Below are 27,227 nucleotides of genomic sequence, written 5' to 3'. Positions count from 1 at the left end.
CCGACAGAGTCAGATTATGCAGAGCACATTAAATGGAGTGCTGTTGCTGTTTTCCCTCCACATCTTTGTTGTTGGGGACATGTTGCTCATTAAGGACTAGAGGACTTCCACTTCGTCCTCACATGGAGCTTGTTCCAGGAAGGTGCCATTGCCGTTTTTCTGGCACTTGAGCGGAACATATGTGGGGGCTCCTGGAGGAGGGCTGCATGGCGGCGATCCAGAGCTGGATGAAAGGCGGAGGGTCCCAGCCTGACCGGGCAGGAAGTAGCCCATGCACTGCTGCACTCCATGTGTTCTTTAAGAGGTCTTTGAAGTGACAATCACCTTACAGACCCACAGGCCCATCGTAGCCCGCCTCCAAAATCCCCTCCTCCTCCCCCCACTGTGTGTGGCGGCTGGTCTCCTTTCCCCTTCTGTAGAGTTGCAGTAACACATATGGCCATAAAAAAGAAATCTGTGCTTTGCCCGCGGAACACCTTCTCACATGAGCGCTAACAGAGGGAAGACGGCGGAGCTGAGCCAACTGTTCTTCTCCTTCAGGGAGGAGAGTGGGGAGGTTACGTGGAGTTAAAGAACACACACACACACACACACACACACACACACACACACACACACACACACACACACACACACACACACACACACACACACACACACACACACACATCACCCATCTCACACACACACACACACACACACACACACACGCTCAGCACAGATTTGAAATTCCCATCTCTCTTACACCGTTTCCTCGGAGATCAACGCTCGACGATCAACGCTTGGGCGCCGTGGTGGGTGGGTTGAGACATTCTGAAGGCTCATGGAAAGGAAAATGTGCTACTGGAGCGTTAAGGAAGAATGAAAAGGATCCACGGTGAAATAGCGTAGTGATGAAACTCCAGAAGAGGCTGGGTTGTGGAAAGTGCCAACTGATTTATTATTAAACAAGGTTGAACAACGCTATTGTTAAAAAAGGGGGTGGGGTGGATGGGCTTACGCTAGTGTGAGTGGTAGTGTGTGTGCGTATGAGTGTGTGTGTTTGTGTATTTCTGTTTTTTTTGTGTGTATGTATTTATTTATGTGTGTGTTTGTGTGGGGTGTGTGTGTGTGTGTGTGGGGGGGGGTCTGAGCCGACACTGTGATGCCCATGTGACAGCTGCCTGATAAAGATTGCCATAAGCCATATCCAGAGCGTGTAATTCGATCATCGGTGGCAATACAACAGCAATGGCGGCCGCACTATATTTATCCCGCTGTGCCTGAGCTGGAGCTCCAGCTAGGCACTCTAAGAACACTGGGCTGGAGGGAAGGAAGGAGGGGCACTCACTACGAGCATCCATGACTCACAGGAGGAGACTACGATGGAGACGAGGAGGAGGAGGAGGAGGAGGAGGAGGAGGGCAGGGAGGGGTAGATGGGTGAGAAGGAGGGTAGTGGTCTTTTATCTGCCCGAGCTCAGAGTCTGAGTCCGGGTCCTTGAGGGGGACGAGGTCTTCACAGCTTAAGGGCTCCTCCCTTTCATGTTGGGAATCTGTGATAAAAGGTCTGCTAATGAAGAGTTTTAGAACAAAAGCTGGGATCCCGTCATCATTAGCATGGTGCCCAGCCTTTCAAGTGGCCTACTACTTTTGAGGGAGTCAGCCGCTCAAAGATCAGAAAGAGAGAGTGTGTGTGTGTTTTAATATTCCTGACCCATTCTATCTCTGTTCACAGCCTTGTGTGATGACAGGCTCCACACAATGTTATCATTGCTAGGGAGACCAAATCCACACTACTGTACAGGGTCGATAAATCACAGATGCATTCAGAAATGGCCAGGCAGTGGAGGGAAACACAAGCAAGAGGCATGGGAGTGATGCAACACTCGTAGAGGAGACAGCAACCATTTCAGAGTGCTGCACGTCGGAGCAGCCTGCTCCCTCTAAACAGCGGCCTGCTGACGGCATTGGCAGCGTCAGTACACACGGCCATATTTAATTCATGTGAAGCATGGCTGACAACCACTCCTATTTCTTTAATTTTATTTATTTATGTTTTGTTTTTTTTTTGTTTTTTTTGGGGGGGTACTTCTACAGGATATCCAAAAAATACTTTCTTGATGCTTTGTGGTATTCTGACAGCTGAAAATGAACCTGCACAATGAACGTGGTGTATCTGTAGTTCATATCGGCTGTGAAGCCCGTAAAAGATGAGAGTTTTTACTCTTGGGAGGGTGTGTGTGTGTGTATGTGTGTGTGTGTGTGTATGTGGTGTGTGTGTGTGTGTGTGTGTGGTGTGTGTGTGTGTGTGTGTGTGTGTGTGTGTGTGTGTGTGTGTGTGTGTGTGTGTGTGTGAGGGGAGTGACCCACATTCTGTTGCTGTGGGCAAGAGGTCCCAGGGATGGTGTGGTTGTGTGTGACAGGTTTCCTTCCTAGACAGACCTTTGAGAGTTTGTTCTGAGATTATGCTCTACATCTCACCCACCATCCACCCACACACACTCAAACACATGCACGCACACACACACACACACACATGCAAGCGCACTCACACACGCACACATGCAAGCGCACTCACACCAGGTGCACACAAACACACAATATATATATATATATATATATATATATATATATATATATATATATATATATATATATATATATATATATATATATATATATATATATATATAGATAGATATAGATATATATATATATATATATATATATATATATATATATATCGGCTACACGCATGTACACACATACTACACACATCAATCCAATCACGTGATATCACACATCTTCTACTTAAATCATGCATTACTGACCTGAAAAAAACCCCTTCATATGCTGTACATTGACCCACTAACCATGTATGCCCTCGTCAAACACATGCAAGAGCCCTTTCCAAACCCTCCTCAACACGCAAGCTGGTGGTGACAAAAAAAAACATGCATCGTGTAGCACCAACAATTCAATTTGGGTCTATTGAAAAAGCTCTGCAGAACAAACCAATCAAACAGACTCATTACTCTTTTTAAACCAATTATTGTAGACTCCGACATGCATTTGATCTCATTCCAAAACACATCCATAGCCATTCATGGAAATCTTTCAAACAGCCCCTAATTGAAGCTCAGGTCGGATGATTGTGAAGCTGGTCAAGTCAATCCCTTTGGCCAGCATTTCCGGCGGCACAAAAAATAATGGTAAAGTCAACGTTTTTTAGAGAATTATGCTGAAGTCTGATTCATTTTCCTTTTAAAGTCTCTGCGTGGGTTTTGAACGTTTCCACCGGAAACCTACTAGGAACAGATTATATACCACATTATATATACCACCATTGTATACCACAACAGCAGCCCTGTGGCCATACACTGTGTAGGTTAGAGTGACTGCCATTTACAGGAGCACACTTGATATTAACCAGAAACACTGAACTGGTAGAGAACCCAGGGTACACTGAGGATTGTATCATTTTGCCACATTGTTTATTTAGTGATTGCTGCTATTGACGCATAGAATTAACAAATAAACATCTGTGAGAACACCATTCAGCTTGTATAGTGTTGAGGTTCAAGTGATGCCCGCATCCATAGGGTACATCTGGGGGAAAGTGCTGTACCACACAGGCAGATGGAGAGGGGTGAGCAACACAAAAGACTAATGGCACCACTGTGCATAACACAAATCAAAATCAGATCCAGCCTTCTCATCCTCGGGTTGCACAAAAAAACCCACACAAGGGACTCTGGACTGCCTGTCCTAGACTGCCTGCCTGTCTGTGATCTCACCCTCTCCCTCTCCCTCTCTTTGGCCATTTGTCCCTGAGAAAAGTGATGAGAGGGTGCAATGTGACCTACTTCCAGGATCTCGGTGGAGGTTGGCCATCTTAAATAATTCAGTGGAGAATATGACTGTCTGCTCGGGCAGGCAGGGGGCGCAGGGTCCGGCTGGCCCACCTAGAGCTGGGAGAGTCCAGGCCAGAGGCCGGAGATGGAGAGGGGGAATGGGTGTGTGAGGACGGATGACCCACTGAGAAAAACAACACTATCATAAGAGGAAAGAAACCCACAGCTACAATCATCATCATTATCCCCGCCCCCCGCCCCCCAATCACCACTCGTCGTTGCTGTTATTGCCACTGCCAGAACAGGCAGATTAAATGAAATCATGTCCTCAGAATATCTAACTGGGACACTAGCCTTCATTACAGTTTACCAATAACAGAGACTTGCCCTGACGGTAGAAGGTCAATATGTCTTCAGGAGGTGGAAAAAAAGTCATTGTCAGCTATCAGTGGGTCCAAACAGCCACTAAGGCCAGAGGGAAGACATAAAGACGATCAATAGAGCCGCCAAAGCTTTCCAAACCTCGCCGTATATTCCCCTAATGAGCTTTTCTCTTCCACAAGACTAAACACAACGTCAACATTACAGGAGCAGAACAGTGGGGGGTGGAGAGGCTAATGTGTCATTAAACTACATGCAAAAATATGTTTAGTGTTTTCTCTCTCCCTTTCACTGGTGCCACAGTTGAGAGAGCAGGGAGGAGGGAGAGAGGGTCCTCCACTGGTGTAGTAAGCAAAGCATTTCTCAGCGGCTGATGGCAGGATTACTGAGCAGACCCTAATGACTTCCACATGATTTGATGCCATCCCAGTGGCTTGGGTTACTGCCTTGGTCTCCACTCTGCGTAAACAGAACTCGTGTTTGCCTGGCGCAGGGCAAACATTAGCTGGAGCTGTAATCACCATCATCATGATCATCAGCCACCGCAGCCACAGAGCAGCATCAGTGCTCTCCATGTCCAGCCCCTGAAAAAGGAGTTAATGTCATGCCACGGCTGTGGTGGGTCCCGCAGTTTCATCAGTCGAGATGACGGAGACTCGGACGGAGCCAAGTGCGCATTTCATATCATCTAGCCTGCTCAGCCACAGGGGAGTGAGGAGATGCCGTATTCTCTGGAGCAGATACGACGCTCGAATAACGAACAGAACAACAGAAAACAATGAAAAGATAATCAAATTGAGAGAAAACGTAGGCGAACCCCCCAACCCCACCAATCTGATTCCACATTAATGGCAGCCATCTGTTTGTGATTCAGTGATTTAGGGCTGTGGTGGATTTGTCAAAATTAGATTGAGGGGCTGTGAAAACATATGCCTGTGACAGTGGGAGAATGAGAGAGAGAGAGAGAACGACAGGGAGAATGAGAGAGAGAGAGAGGGAAAGAGATGAAGAATGAGATGAAGAATGAGAGAGGAATAAAGAGAAAGAACGAGAGGGAGAATGAGAGAGGGGGGGGGCACAGAATGAGAGACAGAAAAAGTGATGACAAAGGCAGAGAGAGATTTGTCTGACAATATTTCTCTTATCACATGTCTGTAAAAGCAGTGAAGAAGAATAGTATGAAAAGACATAAGGAGAGAACTCATGAGGAGGGGAGAGAACTCTGTGTTTACAAACAAGCAGGCTACTGTTCAAGCTGACCTCTTTATCAAAGAGACTCAAACAACAGCATGGCAGAGCATACTGTGCCCAACGCCAGGCGCCAGCCCCTCACACACACACATGCCCCTCACCCTTTATCCCTGTGTGACTGCCACTGGTGCCACAGGGCTGGCGCACTGCGCCCTCTGCAACAGAACGGGCACTACATGTGCGAGGACCACCCCTGTTGCGTGTGCCACTCGCCCAGCAGTCAGCACCATCAACCCCCCTGCACTTTCTCTCTCTCTGTCTCTCTCTCTGTTATCCAACGCTTTACATAATTCATCACTGTTCCTCTCGCTTCGAACACAGTGCCATTTAAAGAAGCACTCTGCAAGTCCCCTCTCCCCACACCCCTCCTGTTCAAGGTAAAAAGTTGGCAAAATGGGAGTCTCTCTTTCTCTTTCTTTCTCTCTACCTCTGCACTCTTCATCCTGCCGGCGGGCATCTCTGCGTGTGGCACTGCAGCGAGCGTGCTGGAGTTGACGGTGGGCCTGGTGCGGCGCGGCGCAGCGCGTTGCGTAAGAGTGGCGCTCCAAGCAGGAGCGCTGTCGGGGTGAGAGGGCTGTGCGAGCGAGAGAAGGGGCTGAGGGGAAGGCACAGCAACAGTGGAGCCACACAACACGCACCCCTCAGCCTGCTGGGATTAGGGCATCCTACTCGCGCTCCAATCACAATTAGCCAAATGCTCCAGTATGAAGATGAGGCAAGAAGAGTGATGAAATCTTCTACTTTAACATGGGTAATTCTGACTGTCCGGCAATTGATTACATTTACATTCATACATTATATAATAATATTATTACATGTTATATAAATGTCCTTGGTTAATGGACCATACCACACAGCATGCAGCACATACTGTATGACTCAACCCCCTCAGTTTGCCAACAGAGAACCTTAGGGGAGCATTGCTACTTGTACTGTAATTGCTATTTCATTCCCCCCAGTCCCATGTGCTCTCTGCATGGGTACGCTAGCACGGCCCAGGCGCGGGGAAGGGCAAGCTAGGACTCTTAAGGTGCTGATTAGGAGTCTGTCTTGGCCAGGACACTGTTTTCATATCAAATGGACATTTTTGGAGCTGTACTCATGTTGATTTCATAACGTGTTCTGTGCACAGAAGGTTGTTCATTCCATGGTCTATGAGTATGTTTTCAGGCCTATTGTGACTTTTCTCTTCAGTATTTACAGTATATAAATATTTTATGTGGTTGTTACAGTTGAATGTACAGTTTCCAAGCTGTACTACAGTTTGCTTTGAAAACCAGTGAGAGCGTTCCCCACATTCATGGGGAAAATAAAAGTAGAAAATAAAAGAGATCAGGCAGGTATCTGAAACAAGAAAGTCTTTGAGGCCCAACAGTGTTCCAATCTTCCTCAGCTAAAACCCATAGCAGGAAGTGGCTGATGTCCTGCTGGATCAGGGAGAGGATGCCGAGGGCTTTGGACCACACAGTTAAGATGGGGGGAGAGTGGAAATGAAAGAGGGGCAGATAAGCCCACACTGGTACTCACTCACTCACTCACTCACTCACTCACTCACTCACTCACTCACTCACTCACTCACTCACTCACTCCTCACTCACTCACTCACTCACTCACTCACTCACTCACTCACTCACTCACACACACACACACACACACACACACACACACACACACACGCACAACGCACACACGCACACACGCACACACGCCCACACGCCCACACGCCCACACGCCCACACGCCCACACGCCCACACGCCCACACGCCCACACGCCCACACGCCCACACGCCCACACGCCCACATCTGCAACAGACACATATGCTGGAGTTACATATAGGTTGAGGGGTCAAAGTTCAAAGTCAGGGTCATGCACCCCTGAGAGGTGATTATTTGTCTCTCTGGTAGATGTAAACACACATATGTTGAACTGCTCTACCAAGAGAGGGAGAGAGAGGCAGACAGATGTATACATAGAAAGATAGTTAGCAAGAGAGAAAGAGACAGAGAGAGAGGGAGAAAAAGAGTGCGTGAGAGAGAGAGATGCATGTTTGGAAAAGACCTTAAGCCCTCCAGCTAGTGTGCTGACGTTACCCTTTGAGGAGACTGGTTCTGTGGTGTCCAGCAGGCCCTGGAACACTGACAGTAAATATTTGATCTGTTCCCATTCATAATTCAGAGGCTGCCCTCCCCCCTCTCCAATCTCAAACAAACAGATGAATGCTTGAGAGCACACATGCAGAATCTGCTGTCGCAGGAGCAACACACCCACAATCTGGCATTAGGGTCAATTTAATGGAGAGGCGTGAGGCTGAGCAGGATCAATGTTCCATTTGCAGCAGATCTGGCGATTGGATGTGCTGTACTGTAAAGATACGTTCACATGGGCCCTGATCTAAACACAGCTGCATTCTCCGTCTTTGGGCTCATTGTACATATGATTCCTCACAGGACAGTTTCTCTTATTTCAGTGGAAATGAGGACACAAACATGTACACAATCATCCACTCACCCACACACACAGGATGCATGTGCATACATAGCATTAACACTAATATTCCACAGATGTTGAGATGTCTGGAAGATATGCATTGAAGTAATGCTCACCGACAGTGAGTCCACAGTAACCCTCAGTGGAGCTCAGTGACTCAGGCGCTATGCATTCCCTACATACGTCTGGAAACGCTGCTGATTGCGCAGTGACTTGGGAACTTTTTCTCCTGTTTTCCCAGATAGTAAACAGCTATATAAGGAAGTGGTGGGGGAGGATCCCCCCCCTCTCCCCCCAACCCCAAAATAACCACAGTCCTGGGGTTCCCTTGGGGCAAGGACAGCAGGTCTCCACAGCGTCTGGGACGGGGCGTTATCAGGCTATAGCCCCCAAACACGTAGGAGATAACGGCGTGATGAATGATGGAATGACATCATAATGTGTATGCGTTCCACACTGGTGCCTGCTGAAAGTGTTGTGAATCAGCCTCATTTCTGTAAATGTACATACTGCGTACTTCTTATGGTCATCTGTGATTTTTGTACCCATGTGTACCCTGTGTGTGTCTTTGGTCTGTATGCAAGCATCCTTTGTTTATCCTTGAATTCAATGAAAGCTTGTCTAGATGCCTTTTGCCTATCACCAGGTGTGAAATGTTAATGTTTGTAAAACAGCATGTGTCCAAGCCTCTGAAGGACTTCCCAGGAAAGGGGGTAGTTTTAATTAAAAGACAATAGAAGCTGACCAGACCTGATGAAGGCCTAATCCTCATCCTCCCTTTCTATTGCATATTCAAACTGGGTTGGACCTAGAGGTCACTCCTTCTCTATGTGTGTAACTTTAAATATGGAAGACTGTTTTTGTATAGTCAGAGAAGTCAGAGAATACCAAGAATCTGGTGAAATCCATGATGGGGTGAAACAAACATGTACTTCTCTCCCTTGAGGGCCACTGGCCCCTCATTGAAAAGAATAAAGCCTGGATCCTGATCTTGCATCGTCCTGATTGAGTCTTAAGAGAAATATGGTAGTAAAAATATCCTATTACTGCCTAGCGTACTGGTCCGCTCCTCGCTCCAACCAGTCTGTTGAATCACCTCAGCGCCCCTGACACAAGGGCAAGGAGACAGAAACAACTCTCGTCTGCAAAGTTCAGCAGGTTTCAAAAGTGACAGTGGGTAGGGCAAATTAAATGTCACCCGTGAGGGTAAATAGCTGCCTCTGCTTCTGTACAGAGGTATCTCACTAACACCCTGAGCCTCAGAGCATTTCCATAATAAAGATGTCCCTGAATGCCATATAAAGGTGAAAGAAAATGCTTCACCGGCATTTCCATATTTATTTCTACATAAAGAACGAAAGAAAGAAAAAAAACTCAGCCTCCTCTCTCATCAAGATATGAGTGCCATGAGTAGGCAGACTTAATAATGCAAGATGTAACCTTTCCGCTGCTTCCCTCTTTTTCCTTCACTCCTGTTTTGTAGGGGGGGGAAAATGACCCGTGGACACAGATAGCTCCCGGTTAGTAAAGCCGCTTGCCTCCTCAAAAGCCCCGGCCTCACAAGAATGTGAAAATGCCCTTATGCCCTAAATAAACACCTTCTGAACAGTGTGCATCAGACCCTCCTCACGCCTCCCCAGCAGCTGTGAGCCTTACAATAGGCCTTATGGATGAGGAATATGCGCCCACCCTGGAGTCAAGGGTCTGCGCCGCGCCGCTCCATCACTGAGCCGCCGCAGGAGTTTACGTTTGGATCAAGCGTGCTGCAGATAGATTGGAGGAAGCCTCCGGAAGGGCAGGGAGGTGGAGGCCGAGGCCGAGGCCACCCAATGAGCCTGGAGCCCGAGTCTGCCTTTCTTCCCCTCCTGACAAAGTGAGGACGCCCCTGCGTCTCGGCAGCCTCCACGGCGGAGACGAGAACCAGATCTGGGTCAAACCGGGATTTCGGTGTGAGTGTTTGCATGGATGGAATCCCAACTGCGTTTTCAAAACAAATACCTGGATTATGATCACGCCCACATAGACGGGCTACAGACGTCCAATGGCATCACAGGCCGGTAGGAGCGGCTGCTATCTGGCAGACTGCTGGGAAGGGAGGGGGGGTCAGGGGCTTCAGGAGGCAGTCATGCCCATGCGTGCAAAACACAGTGGAACACAACAGGGCTAAGGCGGCTTACAGTAGCCACGTCCACTGAAGAAACCGCCCGCTGGTGCTCAAGAGTTCAAAGCAAACTTAACAAACACCATCAAAACAATATCCATCACGTCTTGTATGATTGGAAGACACTGATGTCTTGATCATAGCAAGCATACCATAAGCTCCCATGGAATCAGCCAACCACCCACAGCATGAAGATCAGTCATCTTCTTTATGTATGTATATATACGTATGGCATTCCTGAAATTCCCTCAATATGTGACCTACTGCTTGAACTGCAGCCTACTTGCTACTTGTTGGGAAGGTTTTCATACTGATAACTGTGTTTCACTCAACAGGAATGCAACATAAACACCATAAACATCTTGTAAAAACACACCTGTACAATCTCCAAAAATAAAATATTGCTTTGTGATGTCATGGTGACAAGCAAGGTTATCACTCTGACACACCTGTGCTCTGTCACAAGCAGTCTGCCTCGAGACGTGAGAAAGCACGTCACAGTCATGTTGCCCACAAATGACAAATCATCCACCCCACTCTCACCCATCCAGCCACACCTGCGTCACATCATACCCACTTCCAGAAGCACCCAATTCCTCAAAGCCTAATGAGTTTGCACCAGGCATTCAAAGGGGCGCTCTGGTGCTCGAGGTCAACCTGCCTGCCTCTGTTCTGCTCGAAGCGCAGAGGCAGTTCCAGTATTCATGTAGAGGAGGGCATTTCAGAGTAAAAAAATCAAGCTGCATCTGGAACAAATCTGCAACAGTAAATAATCTCTGCAAGACTGCACGCACAGGGGGGGCACATTTCACCTAATGCAGTATACATAAACTATAACCGTATCATCTACTCTCTGTGGTAATCCAAATGACCACCCCACCTCCCCAATTCCAACTCCAACTCCCTCTTGAACATGAGACCAAGTAGACAAACATAGTTTTGTTCCCCGTGTCAGCTGTGGAAGACAGCCATCCGAGATCACCCCTGCAGGTCAGGCCCACTGGCCCCCCCACTGCTCACATCAAAGCTGGGAGAGACCTGCCACGCTAGGACACCCAGCAGCTCTGGGGCCCATTACCCAAACATGAAGACGGACGCTGCCAACAGCAGCATGGGACAAGGGGAAAGATGGGGGTGGACAGAGAGAGAGAGAGATATTGGGAGAGGCTCTAAGAGAAAGCAACAGAGAGTGAAGAGGACAAAAAGCAAAATCGCAGGAAGAGAGACAAAGAAAGAAAAAAGAGAATGGAGGGATGAAGGCTGGAAAATGGAAAATGGTAAATGGATGGAAAATAAGGGTCTGAAAAGAGCAGAAAAAAAGAAAGAAAATGAGTTCAGGATGACAAAGGTGGCAGGAAAGACAGACTACATGCATGCTCTGCTTCCAGCTCTTTAGAGACAGAATGGAGAGGAGATGGATTGCATGTTGCTGTAAAACCTTGCCTTCTTATTCATGGGAAATCTGATTAACAAACAGTATGGCGAATACTCGAAAATGCCCAGGGGCTTGTGGAATGTGTGTATGTGTGTGTGTGTGTGTGTGTGTGTGCGTGCGTGGTGTGTGCGTGTGTGCACGAAAAAAAAAGACAGCAAAAATAACTTGTGGGTTGAGAAGGAAAAACAAAGGGGGAGGAAGAATGAGAGAGAAAAGACATAAAAAAGAAGAAAAAAGAAGGGAATAATTCCTGAATCTGGAATAGGCAAATAAAGAAGTGAAGGTATGAAAAGAAATGTGCTCCACTCCTTTTTTGTTCCCTCCTCAGACCTTCTGATCCCTCTTACAGCACACCAATCCACCAGAGGATCTCACAGTGAACTAACCCATCACTGGACACAACACAATACAGCATCTACCCCATAGACTTTACTCACGATGCAAACACTACTGCAAACCTGACCACAAGTGGACACAGAGAAGAGCTCTGCCTCCCCTTGTTCTACAAACCTTGGCTTGAGTGGACATAAATACATAGAGATGCACCCCATAAACCCCAGGGATATACATACACACACACACACACACACACACACCATGGCTATGATCAATCACTGAGCCACCAAGTCTCTCAGCAAAGCCATGCGTGTAATGAGCTTTACTGGAGCGCGAAGCACAAACAGACTGGTGCACGACGACTGATTTTCCCATGTTGCCAAGAGTTCATTTTTATTTTCTCTGTGCTGTTCTCATCTGCAATCGATAAATAGCAGGAGTTTTACGGCAGAAGGGAAGAATCCCTGGCTTCTAGATGCCGCTTCGGCAGCACGAGCGAACCATTTCAGGAATTCAGCGTCCCTGCCGTCCAAATGTGCACCCGTGGCCTCTCCGCTTCCTGGATGCAAGACGCGTCCAAAAACGACTCACGGGGACCATCCTGCACAGATGTGCCCAGATGCAGTTGATTAAACAAGCGACGTGTCATAATAAAAATGTTAGCTTCTGCTTTTTTTTTTATCATGCTTGGATTTGTAAATAAATGTGGATTAAAACCAACACTACAAACTAGTGTTGGATCGGTCACAGGAAAACAAGCCTCTGTGGCCGAATAATAAAAATGGCTGCCCATATTAAACTCTGAGTTTATGGACAGGACTTTTGTTCCATGGTTTTATAACAGATTTCTTTTTTACGCCACGTTCCAAGGACCTGAATTCAGGACTTGGGAGTTGGCCCTGGCACGACTGCTTGAAAAACAATGAGATAAAAGTCAGGTCACAATAGGAATAGGATCGTGAGCAATGCCTGTGGGTAGCTATGGGTATGCATGGTGAAAGGTGTAGTGTGCTGTGATGGGGGTCTGGGAGTCAGTGAAGGATGAGGTCAGACAGTCACCCCAATTTCATTTCAGAATAAACCCTTAACGATACGATACGATACCATACGATAAAAACATAACCTTTGGCCAGCATGCCCTTTGTTATGGCCAGCTGCATGACCGATTGAAGGACAGGCTGCCCCAGAGACACCAGATTCCATTATTGAGGCTTTTTACGTGCAGATGGGGGATTGATGTGTGCGGCTACTAGGAGTGAAAAACAGTATCTGTGTTTTTGAGAGAGTGTGTGTGTGTGTGTGTGTGTGTGGGAGAAGGGGGTTGGAAGGGTGTCCATACCTCTGCTTTGAAAGAGGGTTTGATGTGTGCTGCCTCTGTCACCTCAGGGTTTATGATGAAGCGGAGTGTGTGTGTGTGTGTGTGTGTGTGTGTGTGTGTCTGTGTGTGTTTGGTTGGTTGGTTGGTTATGGAGGGGAGTCGCGGGTGGGGGTGTTTTGGAGGGAGGAGGTTGTGGATCCTCGAGAGGAGCTTGAAGCATGAGTGCACCTTTATGATTTTTGCTGTTGACATGCCGTCACACAGCTCACCCGATAGCCTGCTCTCTGCGTTCCTTTGTTCCATCTCTCCTGCTGCACACATTGCAGGGGGCCTGTGCTGTCTCCGTGGGGGAGTGAGAGAGCCACAAGGCCCCCTGCCACACTGAAAGCCCCTGAAACATGAGCTTTTTATGCTTTCAAGATGCTGGACGTCATTACACAAACACTCTCACTCTCTCTCCCCATCCTTATGCTGGCTGCACCTTGTTTAGGCGTACAGAACCAAAAGCCAGTGCTGAGGGCACAGCCGTTTGTGAGACCAGACTGCACTATCAAATTGAATGTGACTTTGCCATGTGTCAACATCACCAAACTAAATTCTGCTCGGCCATGATGGACCTGGCAGGAAGGACAAGGGCACACAGGCAAACAAAGCGCTAAGCCATTCTGGGGAACTTAATGAAATTAAGTGGACCTAATGTCCACACTGATGGTCCATCCCTGGGGCTTGAGAAAGAGCTCAGGTCTTTTTACTGCCCATTAATACCAGTGCTCACAATTGGATCCCATCTGTGTGTCCTCTTTCACCCTTTTCTGCTCTCTCTCTAGTCTCTCTCTCTCTCTCTCTCTCTCGTCTCATGGCTGTGTTGTAAATGACGCAGGGTTCAGAGGATCCTACATCTGTTCTTGATCGCTCACACTTTCTCCTTTTCCAGATTATGTAACGTTGTGAGCTGTTCCCAAGCGGCGTGGTGTTGAGGGCTGAAGGGGTGGCCTCGCTCAAGAATGGCCTTTGTTCTCGGGCTGGATGGTACCAGTTAGCATTCTCAATAAGACAATCTGGATGGAAGACATCCAGGTGAACGATAGAAGAAGACGCTCCAGCATGCCAGATCTATGGTATCATGTTCATTCAGACATCCATTACAGTGTATGACAAGAGGCCCTGTAAAAGAGTCATTCTTCACAACGGCCAGAGGACAGTCATTACAGCATGACTGAAGGAGGAGGGACACAAGGCCACTTTAAATCCGTGTTGCAAACACACAACCAGTGCAAACATGCAGAATACACAGCAGTGGATAAGCTGGATTTTAAGGAGGATGTCTGCAGCTTTTCTGAAATTCCCACCCAAACGTTATCCCTTGCTTAAACCCTCACTTCAGTTAAAATCCCAACCCAATGTGTTTAGAGATGAATCATCTCCTTTATAGAAATATGACATATCATCATATCATATGACATATGACTCTATAACCAATTCGTGCACAAACACACTGTGTTCATTTGTACAGTGTACACATTGTACAGTTAGATGCACATTCTATTATTCATTTATAAAAGAATAATTAGATTATTGAGCCCAACCGAAGCACATATTTCATTATGACAAGTGCTCCACATACAGACAATGATGCCTTTGATGATAGCATGATCAAAGAAAGCTGACTAGTCCTCCAAAAATGCCTCTTAGGATGTCTCTTGATGAAATAGAAAGGCTGGTATTTTGTTCACTTTTTCACGAGATGAATGAGGGTGTTTTGATGTAAAACATACTAATGATCTCAAAAAGGTTTTCAGAGTTCATCTAGAAAACATATGAAAATGCTTGAAGTGTGGGCACAACAGAGCAGGTATGAAAGATCATTCTCACACACACGCTTTTTAGACTTGAAGCAGTATATAGGGCTTTACGCAAAAAATAAATAAATGACGCTGCCTGAAGTTATGAGACATTTTTGAAGATGTCATATGCCTATAGGCATATTGCCAATTTTCATATCTTAAACAGACCAGTCGATGGCTGAATTCAGGCAGAGTAACATTTTAAGCTCAGAGTATACACACAGTAGACAAGATCAGCAAAGCAGATGCAGCTGTTGTGATTTACATGGCATGAATTTGTCTCCAATTAGGTCTGAATTTACCCCCGTGCTGTGAGCGGGCGTGAGGGAGCACCCAAGTTCTCCATCTGTCTCTGACAGGCCCTGCTCTGTATGCATGGCCCCAGGGGGTCCCACAGGGTGTGGGGGGTGAGGAGCGGAGGGTCGGGGGTCGACCGTGTGGAGGAGGAAACTGGAGCGGCGGAGGTGACATGACAGATTACAGCAGGACATGACGGAAGGCAGAAGATGATGAATGGGAGGCCATATTACAGCCATTAGCCGCAGATCTCATTTACACGCAGGGGCACAAACCCCACACACACACACACACACACACACACACACACACACAGCAGACGCACACACACACCGTGTGTGAGGTGACACAGAACGAATAACTGAAACAATGGGATCTCAGCCAGTCAGCCTAGACAAAGAAACACAAAGAGACCTAAGCTGTGAGACACTTACGACGGGAGCACTTGACTGTACATCGACACAACCCTGTGTCATCTGATCACCCGCCACACTGCACAAGGAGAATGTTAAGTGGTGAGACTGCCAACTTGAATTTCAAAACATGTCAGATATTTGTCGGGAACGTCTAATGGTTTTGAAACAACATTTCTCACAACGTCTCAGATTCATGCCTCGGTTAGCGACGACTGAAAATTTGTTAATGACAGCAAAGCAGATTCAAAATAGCTTCCAAAACTGTACAGAGTTAGCCTGGCATTCCAGGAAGTGCTGTAATTATGGTGGTGAAAATCATGCCGTTAACTCAGCCGACTGGAGAAAGCAGCCAAGGATAGAGACGTCTGGAGATCCCTCGTTGGTAGCCTGCAACCCAGGAGAGGTGAAAGGCATTCGTGCGCAAAAACTCTGCTCCGTCTTAATAAAGACATTTTAAACAGTAACAGAAGAAACTGAACCATGGAAGCCCTCCACAGTTTCAGCCGTTAATGAGAAACTCTAGACAGTAGGAATCTACAGTGCCTGCCAAATGTATTCTAAAAATTGTACACGTGTTACATTCAGCAGAACTCTATAATTCTTGCAAATGTAGTCTTGGGTCAGAACAAAAACCTTCCAGCGGCACAAACTGGGAAAGAGAAGTTAAGAGAGAGAGTGCGTGTCTGTATGTGTGTATGTGCGTGTGTGTGTGTGTGTGTGCGAAAAAGAGTGTGTGTATGTATGTGCGTGTGTGTGTGCGCACATGTGTGTGCCTCCATGCAGGCTAAGTGCGTTAATGGGCTGAATATAAATCCAGCGGTGTTTGGCTGCCGCTCTGCGCTAATGTAATGTTCTGTAGTGTACTGTAGCTGTGTCTGGTGCAGGGGGCCTGTCGGCCTGCAGCACGGGGTTCAGCTTTGTTCCGTGCTGCTGCTGACGCCTGGACTCTGTCTCCTATTATCTTTTGGAAAGCCGTTCAAATGGATCAGGTTACAAATTACCGCAAAAGTGCCCTGGCACACGGAGAAGGTGAAGTGATGGTGTGTGTGTGTGTATGTATGTGTGTGTGTGTGTGTGTGTGTGTGTGTGTGTGTGGTGGGGTGTTGTTTAATGGGTTTCAGTCAAAATCAGCCTGGGATGAAGAGAGAGAGAGACAGAGAGAGATGTTTTGGGGCTCTTTTGGGTCTGGTGGGTTTCTGGTGGGGGACTGAAGGCGCAGGGAGTTTGGGAAGCGGGCCAGAGTGGTTAGATCACTGTCCCTTTTCTTTCTGCGCAGAACAAGATGTTCTGTCCCACTCCGTCCGGAGCTGGGTGACCTCACGTGTGTATTTGTATGTGTGTGTGTGTGTGTGTGTGTGTGTGTGTGACTAAAGAAAACGGCTTTGTCTACAGGGCCAAGATGCTGCGGTGAGAGATTGGGTGAGACTGGTCTCGGTGTGACCCTGTGCTGGGACGGGGACCAGGGCGGGGGGGGCAGTTGGAGATGTTACCTAACTGGCCACACTCCCAGAGGACACAGCCAACGCAGAGCAGCTAAGAGCTCTCAGGGCCATTGAGAGGGCAAAGAGAGAGAGAGGCTGGGGGCACAGGCCTTCCTGCTGATAAGGTTGTGAAAGAAGAAAAAGAAAGAAAGAAAGAAAAGAAAGAAAGGAGGGCAAAGAGAAAGTAAGGAGAGAGGGAGAGTGAGAAGGGAGGGATGAAAGAAGCAAGGAGAAAAGACAGGAGAGAGAAACAGAAAGTGGGGAGCAGGAGAGAATGCTATCTAAGGAGTGGGGGTATGGGGTGTGGAGACATACTTAGAGACAGAATGAGACAGACAGAAAGAGGGAGACATGTAGGAAGCTCAAGTGGCTCCCCGAGAGCACAGCAGACTGGTGGCGATGGAGTGATGGTCTTGAGGGGAAGAGAGAGAAAGAAAGAAAGAAAGAAAGAAAGAAAGAAAGAAAGAAAGAGAGAGGGAGAATTAAAGCTCCGCTGGCTCCTGCTCTGCATCTGAAAAGTTTCCTCTGCACCGACACACCATGCCATGTCATCCGAGACGTTGCATAACTACTCCTCTGAGAATACAATCAGCTAATCACGGCAAACTTCCTTGGTCCAAAGAAAGGGTAAGGATGACCACGTTGCTCCGTCCTGTTAATACGCTACATGACACGCATTACAATATGGTCACTAAGTAAGACCATTAGGCAGCCCAGTGTGAAAGTGAAAAAAAGACTTGAAAGATGATGGAAAGAGGCTCACATGATTCACATGTAAATGAAGTTTCTTCACAAGCTCAATAACTGACATGTAAATTACATCTTCATTTAAATGACACTTACATGTCACAGCAGGACCAGTGCAGCATTGATTGGCTGTCTGCACATGCCCACAGGTGGCTCTGTGAGTCCATCTCAGCACAGCCAGGAGAAAAATGGCCTCGACCTTGTCACTGTTTAATGGCAGATTACCGTAGAGACCAAGAGGTCAAAGGTCAACTTCTATGGGTGTGACCTGTGTAAAAGAGCCGTAATGAATGGCCTGAGGCAGACCGGTCCATCACAGCCATACGCAGACTCAATCTGGGTGGATAAGGGTGAAATGCTACTGCACAGTGGCTGTTTACATGTGACTGCTGATGGATGGTCTCTTCTTGGGGACAGCTTGGACAAGAGTCCGTTGATGGACTTACAGTACCTGTGGGGTAGCCGCTGATTCAATTTCTCAGTTTGATGAAAAATTGTTGTTTACAATAGCCCCCCTTCTGTTTCTGTATGTCTCCTCTACATAACAAGACAACCCAGATTATGTAACTAATGCAATCACGTTGGTCACATTACATACAACGCTGTGACATTAATATGTTTATGAAGATGCCTACACATAAAATAGATCTCGAATTTATAAATGGACAGCACTATAACCAACTTTCCCATCTCTGAGCCAAATGGGCTGAAGGCAACACTATAACACTAAAAACCCAGAGTCTCGGGCCCAATGTGACCATTTAAGGGCTTTTTATATTTTGGAGCCAGCGTCCTCTTAAATAAATCAGGCCTTCTCTCCGGGGAGTGAAGCAAAACATTTTGGCTTGTTCCAAAGGAAGCCTGACGAGCAACCAAAACAGAGCAGCTCCAAGGAAAACGCCTGTTGTACGGAGCGTGCAGCCTGGCATGGCCTGGAGATATGGGGCTGGCTGTTGGTGAAGGTGGGCTGCAGATACCTTTATCAGTGAGCTGCTCTGCACAAACCCACTTCATTCACACTTTCATGGTTACCCAGAAGAAGAACTTGGCACATGATGGACTGTGAGGAGGACAAACAAACTCGCAGTGCTGATCTTGCCTGTATTTATTTGGACTGTTGTAAGAGTAACAGTTAGTGTTGTGGCAACATAAGTCTTGCAAGTGGACATTTGGACAGTTTTTTCTCCATGGTGGCACAATGTCAGCTCTGTCACTATGTGCTTGAAATCAGATTTGCCCTGTGGACGGCTTGTGTTTATAGCTGTGAGGCTTAACTCACACACAGCAAGACACTGAAGGATCCAATTACGAGCGCTAGGAACGCTACACATCAAGGATGTTCAGAGGCGCTACAAAGTCCTCTCACTCACTCACCCACTTTTTCCTCGTTCATGAGGCCCTGACGCTCACTCTCTCTGTCTCTATCTCTCTCTTCCACCTGTTCTCCACTCAGGCAACATCTGTCCTCTTACGAAACTCCTCTCTCTCTCTCTCTCTCTCTCTCTCTCTCTCTCTCTCTCTCTCTCTCTCTCTCTCTCTCTCTCTCTCTCTCTCTCTCTCTCTCTCTCTCTCTCTCTCTCTCTCTCTCTCTCTCTCTCTCTCTCTCTCTCTCTCTCTCTCTCTCTCTCTCTCTCTCTGTTGTTCACATAAGCACACTCTCAGTCACTGGTTGAATTCCCACCATGTTCAGACTGGGGCGTGTACACGTAATTCCACTCTTGCTTTCCACTCTCATATCAGTGGTGGGCGCAGCGTGAGCGTGACAGTGTTGTGTGCTGTCTGGGAGCTGCTTTACATGCTCTCCTCCACTCCCAGGCTCCAAGGCAGCGCACAGCAGCATCCTATGAGAGATGGCTATGGTCGTGACAGCACGTACATGCTCTCAGTCCCTGTTGTCTTGTCTCTCTCTCTCTCTCTCTCTCTCTCTCTCTCTCTCTTTCTCTCTCCGTCTCCCTCTGTCTCACAGAAAAAACAGATGCCCGCCAAGAGACAGAGAGGCGTGTACAAATGGAAGTCTTTTGGAACTCTGGAAGCCCGAGTTCACTTACATAATAACCCTTCTTTGCCTGGATTATTCACACACACACACAAACACAGTGTTGCAGCTGCGTCATTACGAGGTTGTTAGCTCAGAGGCGAGCTGATAAGACTTAGAGGTGGACGTCCAGCTGCATGTTCGACAGGTGCCAGGCTACATATCAGGGGACGCTTTCAATTGACCCCACCATGGAGGCCCCTGATCTCTCTCACTTGTCTCATGTGCTCACAGCTCAGAGCCGAGCAAAACACAGCTGCTACGACACTGGCAGCTTCGCACCCCACAACAGTTTAACAGCCACGAGTGACGGCTGCCGAGAGAAAAGGACAAAGAGAGAGATAGATAGATCGATAGAGTGAGTGTGAGAAGAGAGAGATAGAGAGGTAGAGATAGATAGCAAGATAGCTAGGGAGACAGAGGTTAGAGAGAGAGAACGAGAGAGGTTAGAGAGAAAGAGAGAGAGAGAAAGAGAGAGAGAAAGAGAGAGAGGTTAGAGAGAGAGAAAAAGAGAGAGAGGTTAGAGAGAGAGAAAGATCACTCGCTGGCAGAGGGACACCATAACAGAACAGTGAGGGTCAGTGTAGCGGCGGTGGCGGAAGGTTTTGGGCCAGGGCAGCTGAGAGGATGTTGTTGTGCTACTCCGTCCGAGGGATGCTTACAGTACATGGTGTGAGATACTCTGGGGCTGATGAGATGGGAATGTGTGAATAGTTTGTCTATTCTTTTGGCCCGTGTCTGACAGAGGCATAGTCTGCATGCGTGTTACGGCTTCAGCTGTCTGAGCAGCGAGGCCGGAATGTCTCGGGGATGACGTGTGGATGTGTTGAGCAAGCGTCTCCCTAGAGAGGACCTTCACGTGAGGCGACGCGGGGAAAACAGACCGGACCTTAGTAACGCACAAGAACAAATTCAGCCACTCAAAAAACAACCTCCTGCTATGAGAAGCCTGAGAATTTGGAAGCCAGCTGACCAACGAGAGCAGTTCCCATTCAAAGTGGGAAGGAAATCATTAGGCACTTAGTTGAGCTAAGAAAAACATTTAATAAAGTTTTAATAAACAATCACACGGGGTCCTGTAATGTGATAGCGGCAGCGTTTATGAAAGGAGGGGAAAAGGTTTGCTTTTCTGTTTCCAGGAACAGTCCTGGGTCTCTGTGGCTGTGATGCAGCAGCAGCGCTGCTTGTTGATGGGACAGACTGGCATTCATGCCATGTTTAGGCACACACAAACACCGCCCCAGAGCCCACGGCCCATTGCACAATGCACCAAAGAGTTGGCTCAAATCCCTATACACACTCCAGTGCCACACATTCTGGCACACGCACACACACCCATCCACCCCACACACACACACACACACACACACACACACCCACCCACCCACACACAGGCACACACAGGCACACACACGCCACACACTCTGCAGTCTCATGCTGTGTTCTACTTTTCAGCGGGAGATAGACTGGCCCTCCCCTGGTGTGTTATTTAGTGCATGCCTGGTCTCTTGTGTCCATCCCACTCCACGCACGCCTGCCTACCGTCCGACACCCTCTGTGTCTCTGGTACGGCCAGACGGCTACATGAGAGATGAGCTGCGGACGACACCGCTGCAGCAACGCCAGGACTAGGGAGGATGACTGGGAAGACAGACGGGCCACGGGCTCACTTCTGCTTCTCATCCTCACACACACTCACACACACACACACACACACACACACACACACACTCACTCACACTCACACTCACACTCACACAAGAGGCTACACTCAACTGACCTGAAGACCGTTATAATTCAACATGAGGTGAAAGTGCTTGCCGTGTGAGTATTTATAACGGGAAACCACAGCAGATAGAAGAAAGCCACGTTTTAATGACTCACCAGTCTTCACAACACCACTACTGCACCCCCCCCCCCCCGCTATTCCACTCCCCCTTCAACCCCAAGTCCCATCCCACACAACATGGCATTTTCAAAGTGAATGTTTAATGGTGTGCTTTCCCACACGAGGGAGGAAAGCCAACTTAGTGAACCGTTTTCTTCTCATACTTTAAAAACCGACCACTTCACATCAGTAAAGAGAGGGGGCGTCCACCTAACTGCCGTTGGCTGCTGAGGACAGAGCTCTGATGACAATAGCGCTGACTCACTGGGGGAAACCGGCCGACGTGGTATCTGTGGCGCTGGTGCTATTCTGGGCTTCTCAGGGCTGGGCCAAGCTGGGTTCTCAAAGCACTTCAGAGCAATTCAAGCAATGCTGATGAAATCGGGCGCAAACCGAGGAGGGGGTCGGCCTTCCTTACCTGAACCTGGCCCTTCCCCACGATCTTGTCCACGATCTCGTTGTCGTCCTTGTTGAGCTTGGACTTGTCGTAGCACTTCTCATAGCAGAGGATCCGTAAGCACTGGGAGCCCTCCAGCTCAATCTCAAACTCCTGTTGTGAAGACGAGATCATATTAGAGAGGAAGGGCCTCTCCTAAATGAGCTGGATCACTACTCCAGGCTGAACTACAAGCCCACATATAAAGATGAACAGGCAGGATTACAGGTGAAAGAGAAGGAGAGTGAGAGAGAAATAGAACTTCAGTCAGCCTGTCTTTGGTCAAATCCTCCTGAATTAAATTCTTCACCAATCCATACTAGATAAGTGTACTGTAGATACTGTTCATTCCTCTTTAGATGTTGTAACTGTATTTTCTGTGATGTGATGCTATTTTAAAAGACAACTATTTTCACAGACCCAGAAATCCGAGTACAGATACCACCGTTTCTGTGCTAATTAGCATCTTAACATTTACATACAGATAATTGTTGTCACTGACAAATGTAGTGAAACAAACACTCACCTCATTCCAGGTAGGCTCTGTGGTGTCTCGGAAGACACGTGTCTTGGCCTTGCCGACGTAATACCCAAAGGAGTCCACTTCCAGAGTACAATACAGATCTAGATTGAGAACAGGAACATTGAGAAAATGGGGAAGAAGGGTGCTGTTAGAACATGGGGTATACCTGTATGAATAACATACATCCCAAAATGTCTTCTTATTCTCATTTAAACATATATTAAAATGATACAGTGCCCTAAACAGACCATGCAACCAATCTTCCTAATAATCAATAATGGAGCAGGTTTATGAGCTGCTGAGCCACACGTCTGAGCTTGCCTTGAGCCATGTGATAAGTGGCGCATGTCATACATAATGACATAAAAATCAGGCCGGGAGAAGTCATTAAAATAAAACTGTGGGAAGGGTCGAGCCACTGACAATTTTCCATCAAAATGTGTGGCCATTAATTAGCCAAACTGCCCATATGTGTCAACGTCGACAAAGCAAATGTAGTGATAGTCGAGGACTTTTCAGCCATGACAGACACACACACACCCACCCACCCACACAGACATACACAGGCACACATAAACACAGACACACACACAGACAGCTATTTCCTGGGGGGCTACGAATAACTTAGCCCAGGATAGGAAGGCGTCAGCTGTGCTAATGCACTCATTTATAGGGCTGCCATGCGTTTACACAGAGCCATGTCATTAGGGAGGCTGCCCCCCACACACTGCACCATGGCCCAGCTCCAGTGATTGGACCGCGCACCCCCGCCCCCCTCGACAGGTTGATGGGTGGCTACACACGGTGACCTTTGACCTGTGTGAGATGTGCTGCTTTAGCAGAGAGGAGGGGGAGAAACATCTCTCCACCTATCTTACAGACACCACTCAATTTTCACAGAGGAGTTTAAGGTTAACCATCAGGATCAACTAGGCAGAATGCAGGGATGTGAAACCAGATGTTTTTATGGGCCATATTTCACAAGTACAGTACATATAACCTACCTATTTGTTGACTACAAAAGGATTATATTTGGACAGTGAAACAATTTGTGTTGTTCTGACCTTTAATCTAGAAACTATTTCAGTTGAAACAACTCTGTTACAGCTCTCCACTGGTTCTATCAAGTTTCATTTTCTAGTGGCTATGCCTAACTTGGCACTGGCCACAAATCTGATTTTGTTATTTCCCATGATGCTCACTGGTAACATCCCCGACCAAAATGAATTCTCATTGCCGATGTCCAGACCAAAGCGAACGTTACAGTATGTACAGTACATGGTCTTGGAACACCGAGCTAGCTATTCCTGCACAGAATGAGTGAATTCAAATGTCTGACCTCTTAAGGGGTCAATGACATTTTCAGACTAGCCTGCTGACTTTGTCATAATGCTAGGAAGTCAAGGGTAAGCACTCGCAAAGCAAATGTCGAGTCACCGCTGAAGGAGACTCAGAGGACTACTGAGGCAGGAGTCTGAGGAGCACCGATGACCCCTGAAGACCCCGGACTCTGCCCTGACCACTCCGCTACCTCCCCACCAAACGAGCTGCAGGAACGAATCTTCCGCTAAAAGCCCCCAGGCCAGTTTAACAGATTAACCAGCAACAAGCCTCCTTCTTTCCGAGCGTCCCATTTCTTGAAGGCTTTACTGGCCCGGCCGCGAACACTAAAAGGAGAAAAGCAGGTCAAATACATATCCTCTGGGCCCGCCGAGGTTTCAGATTTTAGTACTGAGGCACAGAAACCCACTTCTGTTGAGGAGGACAGAGGGGGGAAAAAAGAACTTCAAAAGATGAGCCAGACGGGGAAGTTGGCCCAGGCATCTCAGGGGTCTGTGCCGAGGTGTCAGGTTTGCAGTCGACGCAGCGATAACGTGCTAAAGTGCCCGGGTGCTTGGGAGAGCAGACAGGAGCCTGGAGCCATGCGGAGAACAGCTCGCTTTCCATTCAGCTGACTGGCATTTGGGTAAAGTGTAAAGATCTTACGGTGGAGCTATTTCTGCTCTCGCACAAAAAACAGCCATAAAGTGCCCGTCATTGGTCAGGGTAAAACAGCGGGGAGGTCAATGGAGAGAGAGGCGGCTGATAAAGAGCTAGAAAAGTGCAAGACTGCAGTGCATTTAGCTGACGATTAGCTCACACAGACATGTCATCATCCTCCTCAAGGAAAGCAAGTCAGCATTTGTTTTTGTATGTGAAGAAGAGGGAACATGAGTTGGAGCAAATGAATATTTTATTGAGACTGAAGTCCAACCCCATGTTAGATGTCACTGGCTGTAACACACAGTGCATTTCATGTTCACTCTCTCCTCCCTCATCATGCCGTGGGCAAGTGAGCAATTACAACTTGACGTCAAGGATGTTTGGGTGGTGTGACCGCAGTGCCCCACAAACTGGTGGTCAATGATTAGTGTTTGTTATGTTGCACGTACGTACGTATGTACACACACACAAACTGAGCTCTGACATCTCCACTTCAGTCTCTGCACGTGAGGTGGTGAAGGTTTTACCTTTCACAGTCAAGGAGCCTTAAGGAGCCCCCCCTCGTGTGCCAGCGTCTCAAGGCCTTCGTTGCCGACTGGATGAATGTCAGGATGTCCGATCACCGGGGGTGGTCATTATTAGGGGGGTGCACACAGATAAAAGGGAAATGAAACGACTCTGTGAGAAAATCCCCCTGTCTGTGCAGGTTCACAGGACCCATACCTTCAGCCGCAACTCCCCCCTCCAGCACTGCTGGTGAATGTGTACAGTTTGTGGACGCACATGGGAGGGCTCACCTACTAAAGCCAGCCCCGACCCAGTCACAGTAGAGTCTATTGTAAGACTGAAACAGGAAAGAGGGGACGAGGGCACAATTTCAGACAGGAAAGAGTCTAATCTAATTCATTTGGACGGGATCCGGAGTGATGGCATTAATAAAAAAGAGAGTTGGGGGGGGGCACGACAAACTCTCAAAGAGGAGAGAATAAAATAAGCTCTGAATTAGATTAAGAACAGGAAAAGGGGAACTGTCTGAGAGAAAGAAAATTCATCAACCGCGACTGAATAACAAACCTGAACCAAACACACAGCACTGTACTTCTGCAAAGATGATGATTTGAGAGTCTACAGTAACTGAACACCACCAGGGAATAAAGGCTGGGATAAGCTGATGCTAAGATACTGCTTGAACATTCTAGACCAGTCAGCTTCTAACTCTTTTCTTGCTCACTCTCTTTCTCTCTCTCTGTAGGATCCAATCAAATCCCTTCCCTTATGTCCACAACCCAGTTTTCTGCCGTTGCCCTGAGCGCAGATTTGGTTTAGTTTCCTTTCGGAGGAGCCTGGGCTCAGCGGGGGCTCCGGCGAGGCTGGCGCACGTTTCTCCGAGACCGGCTCGCTCACATCCTGAGGAGTCAGATCCCACCGATGAGAAGCCGACTAACAGCAGCCAATGTGCAGTGTTGTCTTGCAAAATGAATGAAATGAAGCTGGTGTGGTGGCGGAGACGCCTAGTTTGCACCTCATGTGAGTACAAGAAGGTGACATGCCCCAGTGTTCACGGAGCAGATGTCTCCTGGTTTCATCCAAATTTAGCATGGCAACAGTAGGAAAAAAATAAACTTCATACATAAATAAGAGCACAGAGATATCACACCCGCAAACACAGACACACACAGACATGCACAGACACGCACACAGGCACGCATGCACGCACGCACGCACGCAGACACCTCTTTTCCCCTTTTTGCACACAAAGCAAGCAAATAGCAGACAGATGAGGGAGAGGTGTGTGCAGTGCAGTGGCTATGCCTCTGAAGCCAACTTAAAATGTCGCTGACAAATGCACACCACAGGCTTCCCACAGAGGAAAGAACAAAAGAACATAAACAGTTGCTGGCATCCTCCTCCTGCAATGTGCCCTCTAAAAACAGCATCATGGAACAAGCCACTCTTGTGAAAGAGTAGAACTAAAACACACTGAAATGCTCTACTGTGGCCTGATGCTTAGCAGGGACACACTGAGACTCCTTTCCAGATTTGAAAGGACCTTCAGGGATTCTGGCACGTCATAATAGATGTCCTGATCAAAACAATGCTAGCTGTGCTTATGCTCTTTATACACGGCAGGTATTAGTTATGACACACACTTTGTCTATCCCTCAATGTCTGGTAATCATCAAGTGTACAAGAAAGCTTATTAAAATGTACTATGACTCCAAACCGAGGGAGAGAGTGACCTAAAATGACCTTAAATGAGCAGTGTATATAGCAGGCATGACTGTGATATGACCAGGGGTCTAAGCTGCAGCAGGCACACCCTGGCACTGCACTAAAGAAACCATGACTAATGTCCAGGTGCAGCTTTCTCA

At 47.6% G+C, this 27,227-nt stretch overlaps 1 protein-coding gene across 4 annotated transcripts in view; it reads right to left on the bottom strand.

The window, feature by feature from the left end:
* The window catches only part of abr (ABR activator of RhoGEF and GTPase), a 136,522-nt gene that overhangs the window by 22,792 nt on the left and 86,503 nt on the right, over positions 1-27,227 (bottom strand). For all 4 annotated transcript variants that reach the window (XM_048270610.1, XM_048270619.1, XM_048270629.1 and 1 more), the window contains 2 exons: positions 22,876-22,973; positions 22,332-22,463 (listed from right to left, as the gene is read on the bottom strand). In XM_048270610.1, the coding sequence (XP_048126567.1) occupies positions 22,332-22,463; positions 22,876-22,973 (230 nt within the window). The remainder of the gene's footprint in view (positions 1-22,331; positions 22,464-22,875; positions 22,974-27,227) is intronic.

Source organism: Alosa alosa, chromosome 2 (genome assembly GCF_017589495.1).
Source record: "Alosa alosa isolate M-15738 ecotype Scorff River chromosome 2, AALO_Geno_1.1, whole genome shotgun sequence".
In the NCBI taxonomy this organism is placed as follows: Eukaryota; Metazoa; Chordata; class Actinopteri; order Clupeiformes; family Clupeidae; genus Alosa; species Alosa alosa.
This window is presented reverse-complemented; position numbering and strand designations above follow the sequence as displayed.